This window comes from Thrips palmi, unplaced genomic scaffold, assembly GCF_012932325.1.
Source record: "Thrips palmi isolate BJ-2018 unplaced genomic scaffold, TpBJ-2018v1 HiC_scaffold_6, whole genome shotgun sequence".
Taxonomy (NCBI): domain Eukaryota; kingdom Metazoa; phylum Arthropoda; class Insecta; order Thysanoptera; family Thripidae; genus Thrips; species Thrips palmi.
The window spans coordinates 1,709,943-1,723,520 of record NW_023144633.1 but is presented as its reverse complement, the minus strand read 5'-3'; the positions used below and the strand labels follow the sequence as shown (position 1 = coordinate 1,723,520).

The following is a 13,578-nucleotide window of genomic DNA, read 5'->3' as shown; positions in this document are numbered from 1 at the left end:
GTAAAATCTGCGACATTTCTCTTGTGCCGCAAACCCACCCTGTGGTGCTCCCCGCCTCGCACCCCCACCCCACCCTCCCGACCAATCACATCGCCGAGGGCTTCCCAGTGTGCCTGCTCGGCTCGAGGATCGGGGCGTCGCCATACTTGCCGACTGCTGGGACTTGGATAATTTGAGCTTTGTTGCGTTCTGGAATGCTTCTCCGAACTCTGGGTTTGGCCGAAAGGTGTGTATGTTGCGCCCAGCCTTCGTGTTGTGCTTACTGGACTCCCTCGCCTCACCCCGGGCGCGAGATACCGCCTCCGGCCCGTGACACACCCGTGTCTTGCGGGCTTGTCTAACCTATGCATGACAGGCGCCATCTGCGGCTTTAAAATGAGCTCCTCTCTCTCTCTCGCTTGTGGCTTTAATCACTTCTTGGTGGAGGAATTTAATCTGACATAAGCTGCAGTTTCATTTTTAGGGACATTTGAGTTGCAGTAAGCTCTGCCAAGATCCTCGTCGGTTCGCCATAACCACTACTGCTGCTCTTGTGGTAATTTGGAATTTTATTTTTCGACAGCACCTACTGACATCTTTAAGCGCAGCGAAACCTGAAGTGAAAATAAATAAAAATTCTTCGAACGAACGCAGCAGAGCATCATGGCGTCCAAAGTGCTAGTAAAAATTCCAGTAAATTTTGGGACTCAGGTAACGTCTCTGAAGCTCTCTGAACTTAGGAATGTAAAGGAAACAATTATTTAAAATGTGTTCTTTTTCTACAGGTTGGTAAATGTACCACTGCTGATATTATTAGTGCCAGTGTTAGTGGAGCAAATGCTCGAGCTGCTGCCACAGTGGTTACCACAGAAAATGCACATTCACCCGCAAACAGTCCTAGTGATTCATTCAATACAAGTTCTAACTACGATCCCACTCTTCGTGTCATACAATTGGAACAAAACATAAAATTTTTGAAAGACCAACATCATCTAATGCTTACTTCTTTACATCATGAAGTTGAGACTTTGCGTCAAAGGAATCGAGGTAAGACCAGACCTCAAGTAATTTGAGTTAAGAGCCTTAAGGGCTTACATAAATAGTCGATTATATTCTGCTTGCAGATCTCCAATTCCAGCTCGTTTTCAGCAAGGGTTCCCTCGCTCTTCTGAAAAGCACCCCGTCATCTCCGGAAGATGACTCAAAACCACAGGTAGAGTAAGGAGTACACTATTGGATTCATGTGTGTATTGGTTTATGTTCAACGTCACACATTTAAAATCCTTTTAGGTGGTGCTCAGTCCAAAACAAGTGAATGTGACTCCGCTTCAAGTTGAATTATTGGAACGAGATATAGCTGAGTTACGTAGCTCCCTTTGTGAACAAAAAGACCGCAATTCTTCTTTGGAAAACATAATTGATGAGCAGAAAAAGTAACTTAAAATTAAGTACTTGTTTGTTTTATTAACATCACTCCATATTTGTTTGAGTCAAGAGAAAAATTATACCTCTTTTACAGGGTTATAGAAAATAGTTCTAAACAGACCGCAACAGCTGATCGTGCAGATGAAAGTCAAGCTCCTGATCCTGATCTTGCTTTTAAACTTGAAGAGGCTGAAAAAGTGATTCGCCGACTACGCCGTGAAAATGATGAACAGAGGAGAGAGGTATTATTTATTTGAAATATCAATTTAAAAAATTCCACGACCTTTTGAAATTTCAAATTTAAATTCTCATTTCATAGCTGGCAATGATAAAAGCGAACCAAAATAAGATGCAGACACCTGGAGGATCTGGAGCACATCAAAGACCTAGCGGTCACTGGTCTCAGCAGCAGTATCATGAACAGCGAGAATATCAAGATCAGCCTCGTGAACAGTATAGAGAACTGCGAGATCAGCGTCGTGAAGTACCACAGGACTTGCACTTTGACCAACATGAACAGCCTCGAGAAGGAAGTCGTTTTCCCCCTCTCTCAGGTCAAAAATACTGGCACAACAATGGTCAAAGAGGTCGTTGGAACAATTCGTAAGTGATTCAGTTAAGCATTATAATTTCAAAAACTTAAAATGAGGGTGTTTATGAAATGATTTGTTCACAGGTGGGAGTCTGGTCGGGGTGCTGGAGGATCAAGAATGCTGAATCAATCTCTTCCTTCACTTCCTGGTTTACCAATGGGAAACAGTACTCCAAACGAAATGCCAAATCCAAATGGAAATCCCAGCAGTGCACCTTTTGCTCTTCTCAGCCATGGAGGAGGGGGTCGAAGGGGACATCGAGGCAATTTTAGGGGAGATCGAAGTGGGAATGGTCGTGGTGCGGGGGCGGGCCAGTCAGGCAGTCGCGGGCACTGGGACCAAAACAGGGAACATAGAGGAAGGGATCGTGATAGAAACAGGGACCAGGGATTCAATGATTAAGGTGTAAATTCCTGAGAGCAGTTCTGATTTATGTTGCCATCTCTACTCTTTTAGAGAGCTTGCTGCCGCATGCTTCTGATTCGATACTTCATTCTTTCATTTAAAATCCAGTCCATGCCATCAGGAATTTTATTGATCACTGTCACGAGGTTTTAGAAGGTTTCCTGATATTTGGTATAAGTATTGTGAGTGCTAGCCAGAAATCAGAAAGCAGCTTTCATAGGCCCCTTCAGTTTGCGCAGACAAGCCACAGTCAAAGTGTTACTGATATCTGAGTGCTTTTAAATTAAGTGTTGTTGTGTTGTTTTTGTCAACAAGTAGAGAGATGGCAGCAAATACAAAGCTTGCTTTATTATACTCTCTCATGGTATAAGCCTTTTGCTGACTTATAAATTGACTTTGTGATATATTCCCATAAAATAATTATTTAAAAAAGTATTAAATTTTAAAAAAAGTTTCTTTTGTTTCTAGAAAATTGTTATTGTTGTTTGTTGTAATAAACTAGTGAAGGTTTTGAAGATCTTTTAACTCTTGGTAGTGATTTTTGCTCTCAAAGTGTCCCCTTTCTCAGGAGAAATTGTCTCAAAAATCCTTCTCATAATTTTGGAATGACTGACATGCCTTATTTGAGTACAAATACAGTGCTTGTGCAAACTGGCAAAATAACTGTAACATTATCCTAAAATGAGCCCATTGTGTGTCATAAAATTCATTTTGCCAACTTCCTTATTTGTTTTATCTGTGTAATCCCCATTACATTGTCTTTCTAGTTTTTTGTATTTTGAATCATTGTTCTTCTTAGAACCAAGTAATGTATTCTATGTATCATACCTTCAATCGATTAAGTATACTGTATGTATATAAGACTCAGTTCTGGAGAGGCAAAGTTTGCAGACCCATCCAAGTTGAGTCACTCACAAGTTGTGTTTTATTTATTGGTGCTTTGATCACTGTTTGGTAACATTTACTGACTATTCCTAAACAAGTAATGTTTTTCCTGATATTTTTTATCAGTTTACAACCACTAACAACTTAATACTTTTAAGGACCTTGTTCACTGTTACGCACCTGCATGTTTTTCTGTATAAATTGGATGATTCCTAGACTGTCTTTACCCTGCACTCTGCACACAGTTTTTAGTTGCAATGAAACATACCATTTTATTTTTGAACATCTGTGGCAGATAAAGCTTGGTTCTTTCATGTGGGCTATGTCTGATAATGTTTTTTCTGTGACTTAGTGTGCGTTCAGAACTAATCTGGTGCTACGAGTCTTTTTTCCTGAAGAAACTGCATTGATATGTTCATTTTTTAAAATTTTGGGGATGAAAACTGACATAATGCATAGCTGTGATAATTTATTTATGAATTTTAACCTTTAATCATGCCCTATTTAAAAGTAATTTACCCTTAGGTACTTGGGTAAGTTGGGTAGACAAGCCCTGTCTCTCTTTTTAGGGCTTTATTTTGGCAGATGCTGAGCTGTTTTGAAAGCTTAAAACCTTATTTGTAAGTACTAGTGCTTTCACAGTTTATTGTGACAAATATGCCAAAAGTTTGGGGTCAAATATGAGCTAATCCGGGGTTTTCAGTTTTTATTCATTAGCTGTCTACATTCTACATGGCCAAATTAAGATGTATAATTTACCGCGTGGATAAATTTGAGAGCTTTCTGTTAGGATGAAGGTTTTATTTGTAACACTCTTCTAAAAACAAACTCATCTTCTTAATAAAAGAAAGATTGTAACGTGTGTTGGAGATACTGTTATAGAAGCACTTGCTGACCAAATTTGATAGCTACTGATAGTTAGTCAGTCACCCATCAGAGATGTCAGATGGTTGACAAATTGCCTGTCAGTAGACACATGGTCATCAAGGGGACACTTTAACAGTGTTGACTTTACTCCTTAAGTGTCAATGCTGAATCAATCTTCTTTAAATTGATTCAGTGATTCCTGTTCCTTATTACTCCAATCTACTCTACTTGTAACTGTCTCCCTTTCCCTGTGTTCTTTACAGATGTAGTACTTAAAATTCTGTCAAGTCTTAGCTTACTGAACTTGGCATGTAGTAATGCTTCAATGCAATTTACAATCAAAATTATATCCCTGGTAATTTGTAGAATAGTGTGGATTTTGGTGTACACAATTTTAACATGACATGTATCTTTTATGTATTACAAGTGTATGTGGGCATACCGACCAAACTGATGGCTGAAAATTGTTTGAGCAAAAGTTTGCCTTATATTGAAGCAATATCTATGTATACTACAGACATTAATTAAAATTAACATCCATAGGAAAATTGGTGCTTAATATTCTGTAACTGCAGAAATTTGAAAAGTACATTCATGTCCAGTACCTTTGAATGTTCACTGAAAGATTTAAATAACAAGGCTATTGGCTAGTGAGAATAACCAGACATTTTTAGTAAGTACATTATTTAATAAAGGTATGTGAGACCATAAAAGTCAAATTAAATTGATCTTTCCTGATGTTACCATGGCATGACTTCCGTTTTTAAGATTAACATAGAGTGAACAAGGAGAGTAAATTTAATGCTCTAATTCCTTTGAAAAATTAAGTTCTAATAATATATTTCCACAATACAGTAAAATGCACAAACAGTGGCACACTGCTTTTTTCTTTTGAAGAACTAGATATGAATTTTAACATGTCCCATTGTAAATTTGAAGAGGATCCAATAGACTTTCTATGACGGTGTGCCTCACATTTTCTGATCTTAAAAGAGCAGAATTTAAATTTTCTAATCACAGATTATTTATCTATATATTACTACATTGCAATGCCTGGAACAGAATCAAATGACTGAATTAGCTCCAGAGCAACACGGGCCCATAAAACCCAGTTATTCATTGTGAAGCTACTTACGATTGTTTTGTTTGCATTGGCGGAGTGCTTCATTAAATCCTTCGCATAATGAGAGGTCAGTTTGGCCCTGAGCGCACTGTAGGAACTGCTTTATTTCCCAAGCACACGGTCCACTGGGCTCTGAACCACCACCACCAGCTTGGGCATACTGTTGGTTGTATTGGGGCTGAGCTGCAGGGGCAGGCTGGGCTTGTTGAGAATCACTTCCTCCACTGAACATGCCAGTGAGTGCATGACCAGCAACATGACCCTGTGAGAAGAAAACAAACAAGAACCAGCTAAGTGATGAATACATATCCTCGTAAATAGTAGTTCTTAAAGAAAAAGCACAAAACCACACGACAACACATCTTTGCAAAGTGACAAATGCCACCATAAGTGTGTTGTAGAGTCAATGTTGGAATTCGTTTAAGTAACAGCTAAGTAATACTCACAATGGCAGAGCCAACAGCAACACCGCCTGCAGTTGCAGCCATCTGTCCCATGAGCGATGGTCCGCCAGAAGTGGCAGCGCCTGCTCCGGCTCCTGCTCCAGTGCCTGCCCCTGCCCCTGGCGGAGGCGGCGCGGGGGCAGCAGGCCTAGCTGGAGGCGGTGGAGGAGGAGCCCTTGTGGGGGACCTAAAAATCATCACAAGCAATGATGCAATTTCTATGGGATGACAATTGAGGATGCAATAGGGGACAGGCATTGTGAAACTATGAGGAAAAGTTGTGATTAAAAAAAAACACACCTTTGCCTTAACATAATCATTACAGATGAATATACAAAGTGAATCAAGGTCAGGCTTTTAATTGTGTTTTAAAATAAGTCATTCTGGAACTTTTTGAGGTTATCTTGGAATGCAGGAGATGGTTCTTACCTCCTCATGGGTGACGCTGACCCCCTTCTTGGCATTCTAAATTATTGATGTGCGACCTAAGTGGTGCAATCAAGATATATCAAAGTTTACCAATCGAATGGTTCTGTTGCACGGAGTACACTGCACGAGAGAGACGGCACTTCGATCACCGGACGATATTTTTTTTCTCCTCTCCGAATCGGAGGTGACGTCATGAGCAGACGACACAGTCATACGGCCTACCAACCTCCAGCGAAAAAAGTCCTTTCTTCCACCCGGGATGCCAACCTATGAACTGAATATTCGGTTGCCTTCCCCGCCGGCTCATAATGAAAAAAAAAACAACAATAAGGAACACTTTTTATACTGTTTAATTCACGCAATTACAATGTTACAGGGCAGTTTAAGGCTGTCAGCAAATAGAAGTGCTATGAATAGAATTATATATCAGAACAAGACATTCTCTAGATACCTTAATAGCACGAAAGTATTTTTACAAGAAAAATATAAAATTAAATAAAGCTTACAAGTAAAATGTAGTATGTTTACAGGGTATGACACACATACAAAATAATACTGTTAGTCACAATATTTAGCCACCTTTTCAGGTAAAATGTTCCTTATCCTGAAAATTAGACTAAAAATATAAGAAGATCATTCGGGATTCACCCCAGGATCTTAGATCCAGAGTGTTACCTCAGTCTGAAAAAACCTCATGTAACTTTCTACATGGGAGCACATAAAAGATTGGTATAAATTTGACATGAGACAGAGGAAAGTTCAATAGAAAGAACATAAGTTTATGTTGCTTCATTCATCAAAACCCTTTTCTTCAGAAGATATCCACAACTTGAAAATAGATGTAGTGTTGATACATCACAGGATGGAAATCACAGATCAATCTGCACTGTTACACAATATCAAAAAGAAATCTCAATGGCAAGATTATTATTGTTTAAAACTACATATTATGCATCAAATTAAACAAAGTGTTTATGCATTGGAGCTTGGAGCCATAAAACTTCATGAAACAACAGCAGGAATAAAACCTTTCTACAAGGTAGAAAAGTAAGAAAGACAGGAAACCAGGGAAACTGAAATAGTGAACAAGGTATATAAAACTGTAGAAATAACTGCTGATACAATCGGCTATCATACATCATTCATGTGTTACCACATTATTGAATGATAAACTGGTTCAGAATGGTGATGAAGATCCTTTCTCCCTCATCCAACTGGAGCTGTATGGACTTGACCTCTGTCGCAGGCTGTAAAGTACAAATTAACATTTACAATGTGACATGGGATAACATGCAAATAATTTCAAAATATGGTACCTATGTCGAGATTATCTTACCTTCGTCGTGGTGTGAGGACCTTGCCTCCCCAACACTGGTTCTCTTTGTTAGAAAGAGATTTTGATTCACTCTGCGGCGTTTCAATTCCAAAAGGACTATAGAGCTTTGTTGGAGTCCGTCCCAACATACACCTGGTCCTTGTGCGGGGTGTCACTGTTTGAGGAGATTCATTTTCAAGGCGGTAGCGGCGCCTAGTCGAAGTTCGGAACCGCTGAGAAGAAAAGTTTAGTTAGACCCTTGACATAAACGTGGCTTTTCCACACTGATTGAAACCAACAAATGAGATGAAGGTACAGGTCTTACTTGAGACAATGTATCAAAAGAATTCCGCACGGTGGCAAATGTTTTGGAAATTTTGTCTGCCCCAGACCGTAGCATCCTCCTGGGCTGGACAGACGGCAGAGAAATATTGAAGTCTGACCAGTTGCGGGGGTTAGAGCGGTTGCTCCTATTCTGAGAATGAGAGGATTGATTTTGGTCACGGCTCAAAGAATAAGGACACTCTTGGTCGAAACGGTCTTGTAGACGTTGACGCGTTGAGGTCTGAAGTATCTTCCTTGAAGAAGACCCACTCGAGGCCTCTTTCCCAGACGGCTTTCGCTCCACACCACCCTCATTCGGATTCTTGTGAAACGTGAACGACACACTGCGAACATTGCTGGACCTCATAGTCACGCACTAAGAATGATCCGACTCCGACACGAAGTTACTTTCCTAAGATTTCTCTCCACATGCACATGAAACGTCGACTGCTAAGAAATAACGGATTGTTTTTGTATTTGAAACCGAGCCATGAGTTCTGCAGCCAACCTTGAACCAAAAAATAGTTACGCCACGGGAGGATCGCAAGTCACTTCCAAGCGAAATTACAGAAAAAAAAAATTTACGCGTAAAGTCCTGTACAAACAGTCCGACAAATATAAGATAATAGATACGAGATAACATCATTTGTATTTTCCCTTCCCTGCAGCAGTTGGCACAAAATTCGAGTTCATTCACGTGTTTATGAAAAATTTCGAGAAGGTGGGAAGGTGGGGGGTGGGGGTAGCGGGGGTAGTGAGGGATGTTTGAATGGTTTTGAAAGAAATTGAGGATGGTTATGAATAACTTTATTATGGAAATAACTTCAAACTAGTTGAAAGTTTTTCTCGAGGGTGTATGTGCCTGAAGAGCTTTGGACCAGTCCCCAGTATTCTTGACATCCAAGAGAATGTCAAAACACTACAAAAAAAAAGACAAAAATGGACATAGGATTTTTTTGAAAAGTGAAGAATAAAACGAATGGCAAATAAAGAAAATAGCAAATATCAGACTCACTTGATTAATGCACAGGGATTTGGTTCCCTTCCTCCATTTCAGATACCTATCTATAGGCAGGGCAGCATGTCGTATGTTCTCTTTAGCCGCCTTCTTTGCGGATAATCTCAAAGGGTGAGATGTATCGAAATCAACAAATGCACCAATGATGTATGTATCTTCTGTATTATATTTCAACTCATTGTCAGAATGAGGAGAAAGATAAACTAAATTTTTCCTGAAAAGCATACATACGGTATTAAGAAGATAACTGTCAACGAAATTACAGGCAGGTAATTTTATTATCAAATACCTGTCAAACAGCTCCAAATAAGATCCTGAGTGAATGTCAATGGGAACACTGGTATCAAATCCTGGATGGCTTTTCTGTAGATAATATAGTACTCTGCTATCAACATCAAGATTACAAATATGCAGGGAGAATGGTCTTCTACTTTTACGAGAACTGTAGTAACATTTTAATATCTGTAAAGCTGCCCTCTTCATTGCAATTTCATCCATATTTGCATCATATGAGCAATCTATTATAACTTTCTGGCCAAATTGCAAACCCTGAAATAAAAGGTAAATGATTGAATATGAATAGGAAAATATACTGCACATTAAGGAAGTTCAAAAATTACAGACCCTCAATGCATTTAAGTTGTAGAGCTGATTTCGATCTTGTTTAAAAAAACGCATGAAGAGGCAATTTTCATGCACTCTGTATTCTAGCCAAGGATGCTCTGATGTTGATATAGGTCTCTGAAATCTCTCCTTTCGTGGTTCCTTTGCTTTCTCTTTTTTTAACACCTCTATGTTACACAAGTAATTCAAAAATGCTTTGCGGCGTGAGACAGAAAGGCCTAACATGATCCTAAGGTTGTCAAGTGAGACTGTTTCAGGTAATCTACCTCCTTTCTCTCTTTTAACATACAGTTCAAGTGTTAGCGCGTGCAACTTTTGATTTAATTCAGGATCTCCTTGCGTGATATGTTCTTCCTGCTCCTTGGTTAAAAGGTAAGGCGAGTTATCAATCTCAGGATTTAAAGTAACATTTTTGACTGCCTGCCCTGCAGACTGAGAGCTGAGCCAATTCTGTTGAATCCGTGAAATACACAATCTGTTACTCAAACCATGACAATATACATTACTGTAGCCTTTAAGCTGGTTTGACCCAAGTTTAACAATTTGCTTCAGAACAACCCACATATTTGAGTTTGCTAATGCCTTGAATATCTGAGTCCCTTTTCTCTCTGATTCTGTTCTGCTCGTTCTGCTCTCGTTGCCTTGTACAAGAAAACCTAACCTACATTATAACTTGCAAGTGAGTCAGAACTAAATGGCTGGTTGCTTCTAAAGGTTATTTTTGAGACAAAGAGGGTCTTCTTTTCCAAGTATTCGTCCGCACTGATCCTTAGTGAGGACGACAGACAAAAGTCAAAGTTACTGTTCGAAAGAGCCGACTAGGTCTGCTGTGCTCTGAGCAGACGGCACAAAAACACAACACGTGCAGGGTCGCAGCTGATGCAGCGCAGTGTAAATATTCTCATAGCCGGTGTACCAGACGGTTAGAGGCCTCCAGTGGGATGGGTTGCCTACCCATCAGGATGAAGACAAGCAGACTTCATCGAGAACTGGGGCCAAATCCATCGTGTATTCCGAGAGGGGACGAAAACAGAGGAAGTCAATGAGGTTTCGTCACAGATAAAAAGTGGAAAAAAGCGGATTTATTTGGAAGAAAGGACACGTTGCTAGTGAATGCGCGCGAGAGCATCGTCGAAGAGCGCGGCCACGTCCCTGGCAGCCACCTTCCCGTTCGGCGTCTTGGGTATTCTCTCGACGAACAGGAGCAGGAGGCCGCCTCGATGCCCCTTGCTGCCAGCCTTGCTGCTCTGCAGACGAGGCAGGCGGCCTGGAACAGAGCGCCGCGTGACGGTGTGGGTGTACACTATGCTCGTGACAGTGACACGAAACAAGTGTCCCATTTATCTGCCTTTGACATCCACCAGGGAGGTCTGTACGGCCTACGGTGTGTACCTGCCACCTGCTGCTTGAGCTCGGCCTCGGTGACGCTGCAGCCGGGCCGGAGCACCACACAGGCCGCGGGGACGTCCCCGAGGGTGGCGTGGGGGCGGCCGATGACGCAAGCCTCGGCGACGGCGGGGTGGGATCGCAGAACGGCCTCAAACTCGCCTGGGGCGACCTGCCGCCGAACGGCCACAAATGTCAGTTGCTATATGAAGAAAAAGGTGATACGACACGCCAGGTCGACAAACTTTGGACGCACTTTGACGCCATTGCAGTTGAGCAGTTCCTTGACGCGCCCCAAGATGAAGACGTAGCCGTCCTGGTCTCGGTAGCCGAAGTCGCCGGTGCGGAAGTACCGCTGCTCGTCGAAGCTGACCGCCGACGCCACCGGCCGGTCCTTGTAGCCCTTCATGATGGCGGGGGTGTGCACCCGAAACTCGCCGGGGACGCCGGGCGTCTCGATGTCAAGACCCGAGTCCACGTCCACGATCTGGCCGCACCACCATCAGGCAGGAGTTAGGATTGGGAGCCAGTCACGTCGCTACCCTCACGGCGGCGGACTTACCCTCAAGCGCACCCCGGGCACGGCCTTGCCGACGGAGCCCGGCCTCAGGGGCTTCCGGCCCGCCGTGATGGTGAGGCACTCCGTGGAGGCGTAGGCCTGCTGGATGTCGCAGTGCAGGACCCGGGCCGCCATCTGCTCCACCTCGGCGGCGAGGGTCGTGCCCCCCGCCACCACGGCGCGCAGGCTGGGGCACGGCGCGGCCTGGGTCTGGGCCTCCTTGGCCTCGGCCTTGGCCTCGGCCCGCACCGCCTCCACCACCATCAGCAGCAGCGGCGCCGCCGTGAACCAACAGTTCGCCTGCAGCAGCGCCAGCAGCGCCCGGAGGCGAGAACATGAGCATAGCGGCAGCATGGCGCGTCCCGTTGCGGTGCGAGAGAGACAGAGCGACGAAACCGCACTTCGGCATCACAGTCTTTCATCTCTATCGCACCCCTACGAAAGGAACAGAAGCGCCTTGAGTGCATGGGGCACAGGACACAGAGCAGAACGCACGGCCTAGCCGCGCCGCGTCGACTCTTGGCTATACCACCGACTCAGCACCCAAAGTCCACCCGGCTGAAGATGGTCGCGGACTCGCGGACACTTTCCCGAAATAGCGAACGTGTTCCGCGAACGAAAGCGCGCGTCAGCCCGTCAGAGAGGATCGCGCCACGAGTAAACATCTGGCATACGCTGGGCGCGCGCGGCGTCTTATCGCGCGGCGGTACAGTAATTAAGGGCCGGATAACGGAATGGCCGGGGAACCGCGGAACCGCCAAGGCGCCAAGGGAAAGGGCCGCAAGCCGCAAACGTCAACGTCATCGGGCACACTTGGCAAACGCGTCTCGCGACTCCGCACTGCACCTGGTGGCGGCGCAGCGAGGCGAGCAGCGCGCCGGGCGTGGTGAAGGTGTCGCAGACCCTGGTGGTGGCCGTGGCGGTGCAGGACAGCAGCAGCCCCAGGCCCGACACCCAGGACATGAGCGAGGTGCACAGCAGCCGCTCGCCGCGCACGCAGCGCAGCGCCAGGCTGGACAGTGGAGGCACCAAAATGAAAACAAAAACAAAGCGCACCAGTCGAGCCGCTCCGCGTTCGCATCCTGCAGGAGCGCGTACTTGGAGTAGAGCACCCCGGTGAGCAGGCCGTAGTTGCTGATGACGATGTTCTTGGGCTGCGCCGTGGTGCCCGAGGAGAAGTAGATGGCGGCCACGTGGTCGTGGAGGTCGCCGACGTCCGCGGCGCTGTATGTGCCCACGTCGGGGGCGCCCGCCGCCAGGAACACGTCCTGCAGTGTCCTGGTGCTGTCGCCGCTGTCGCCGTCCGTCGCCACCGTGAAGCAGCTCTGGGGGGCGACCCTCGCGCCCACGCGCGCCGCCAGGTCGGCGTTGGAGGAGTCGCACAGGATGGCGTCCGGGCTCAGCTTCGCCAGCCGGGACTCCAAGTCCTCTGGAAAGGCAACGAGTCAGAAGATCTCGTCTGCGGACTGCACGCCGTGCCCAATGCGGCGAGTGTTTGGCCTGCGCGGACGCACCAGGACGCACCTTCGCTGCACGTGGGCACGATGCCGCTGACGGCGACGCCCTGGAGGATGGCGCCCAGCACGGCGGGGAACAGCATCTCGCTGTTCCTGCAGAAGACGGCCAGCGTGGAGCCCGAGGCCAGCCCCAGGGCGCGCCAGCCCTCCGCCGCGCGCACGGACAGCTCCAGCAGGGTGGCGAAGCTCATGGACTTCCCCGTGCTCGCCTCCACCTGGAACAACACGGCGTCGTGACAACCTCACACCTCACAAACCTTACAAACTATTTAAGACCAGTTTCCTCCTATGACCAAAATCCTTGGTGCGCTTTCGCCGTGATTTTAACTTTTACCTGAGCGGGAAAGTCGGCCTCCCTGGCGTGCTGCTTCAAGAGGTCCAGGAGGTAGGCGCCGACGGAGACCCCCGGGTGGGGGTTGGGGTCCGGGACCGCGGCGGGCATGGCGTGGCCGCGGTGGTGTCTTCTCGGGCTGTCAGAGTCCGGGGCGCCCTGCGTGCCTCCCTGCCCTGACGCGGTGCCCTGACGCGGTGCCGGCGTGCCGCTGATGCTGGCCACGGCTGGCCACTGCTTGCGAATGGCGCGGCGCGGCGCGGCGACGGACTGCCGACACTGATTTCGGCGGTAGATTCGCTTGCCGCTGTCAGCCCGTCAGCCCGTCAGGCCGCTGAAGTGCCGGCGGCCGACC

General features: G+C 45.8%; 5 protein-coding genes across 6 annotated transcripts; 1 reads left to right on the top strand and 4 right to left on the bottom strand.

Annotated features, from left to right (window-relative positions):
- Nucleotides 1–97: 97 nt before the first annotated feature.
- LOC117651529 (keratin, type II cytoskeletal 1-like) lies at nt 98–4,702 on the top strand. 2 transcript variants are annotated; one of them, XM_034395609.1, is made up of 8 exons: nt 98–226; nt 563–690; nt 765–1,026; nt 1,104–1,192; nt 1,270–1,412; nt 1,499–1,646; nt 1,724–2,007; nt 2,081–4,702. In XM_034395609.1, the coding sequence occupies exons 2-8, from the start codon at nt 643–645 to the stop codon at nt 2,397–2,399; spliced, it is 1,293 nt and encodes a 430-aa protein (XP_034251500.1). In that variant the 5' UTR covers nt 98–226; nt 563–642; the 3' UTR covers nt 2,400–4,702. The 2 variants fall into 2 exon arrangements, with proteins under 2 accessions (XP_034251500.1, XP_034251501.1); XM_034395610.1 differs by lacking the exon at nt 98–226 and adding an exon at nt 309–479.
- A 262-nt stretch (nt 4,703–4,964) lies between these two features.
- Nucleotides 4,965–6,349, bottom strand: LOC117651532 (coiled-coil-helix-coiled-coil-helix domain-containing protein 10, mitochondrial-like). Its single transcript, XM_034395613.1, has 4 exons — nt 6,150–6,349; nt 5,724–5,907; nt 5,290–5,539; nt 4,965–5,207 (listed from the first exon to the last, which is right to left on the bottom strand). The coding sequence occupies exons 1-4, from the start codon at nt 6,182–6,184 to the stop codon at nt 5,194–5,196; spliced, it is 483 nt and encodes a 160-aa protein (XP_034251504.1). The 5' UTR covers nt 6,185–6,349; the 3' UTR covers nt 4,965–5,193.
- A 134-nt stretch (nt 6,350–6,483) lies between these two features.
- Nucleotides 6,484–8,449, bottom strand: LOC117651531. Its single transcript, XM_034395612.1, has 3 exons — nt 7,790–8,449; nt 7,486–7,697; nt 6,484–7,396 (listed from the first exon to the last, which is right to left on the bottom strand). Exons 1-3 carry the CDS (start codon nt 8,153–8,155, stop codon nt 7,327–7,329), a joined length of 648 nt encoding a protein of 215 aa, XP_034251503.1. The 5' UTR covers nt 8,156–8,449; the 3' UTR covers nt 6,484–7,326.
- A 124-nt stretch (nt 8,450–8,573) lies between these two features.
- Nucleotides 8,574–10,320, bottom strand: LOC117651530 (mitochondrial ribonuclease P protein 1 homolog). Its single transcript, XM_034395611.1, has 4 exons — nt 9,431–10,320; nt 9,096–9,355; nt 8,804–9,020; nt 8,574–8,707 (listed from the first exon to the last, which is right to left on the bottom strand). Exons 1-4 carry the CDS (start codon nt 9,992–9,994, stop codon nt 8,618–8,620), a joined length of 1,131 nt encoding a protein of 376 aa, XP_034251502.1. The 5' UTR covers nt 9,995–10,320; the 3' UTR covers nt 8,574–8,617.
- A 170-nt stretch (nt 10,321–10,490) lies between these two features.
- Nucleotides 10,491–13,477, bottom strand: LOC117651528 (probable 4-coumarate--CoA ligase 5). Its single transcript, XM_034395607.1, has 8 exons — nt 13,227–13,477; nt 12,900–13,107; nt 12,474–12,804; nt 12,222–12,387; nt 11,379–11,675; nt 11,073–11,303; nt 10,823–10,988; nt 10,491–10,697 (listed from the first exon to the last, which is right to left on the bottom strand). Exons 1-8 carry the CDS (start codon nt 13,332–13,334, stop codon nt 10,537–10,539), a joined length of 1,668 nt encoding a protein of 555 aa, XP_034251498.1. The 5' UTR covers nt 13,335–13,477; the 3' UTR covers nt 10,491–10,536.
- Nucleotides 13,478–13,578: the final 101 nt, after the last annotated feature.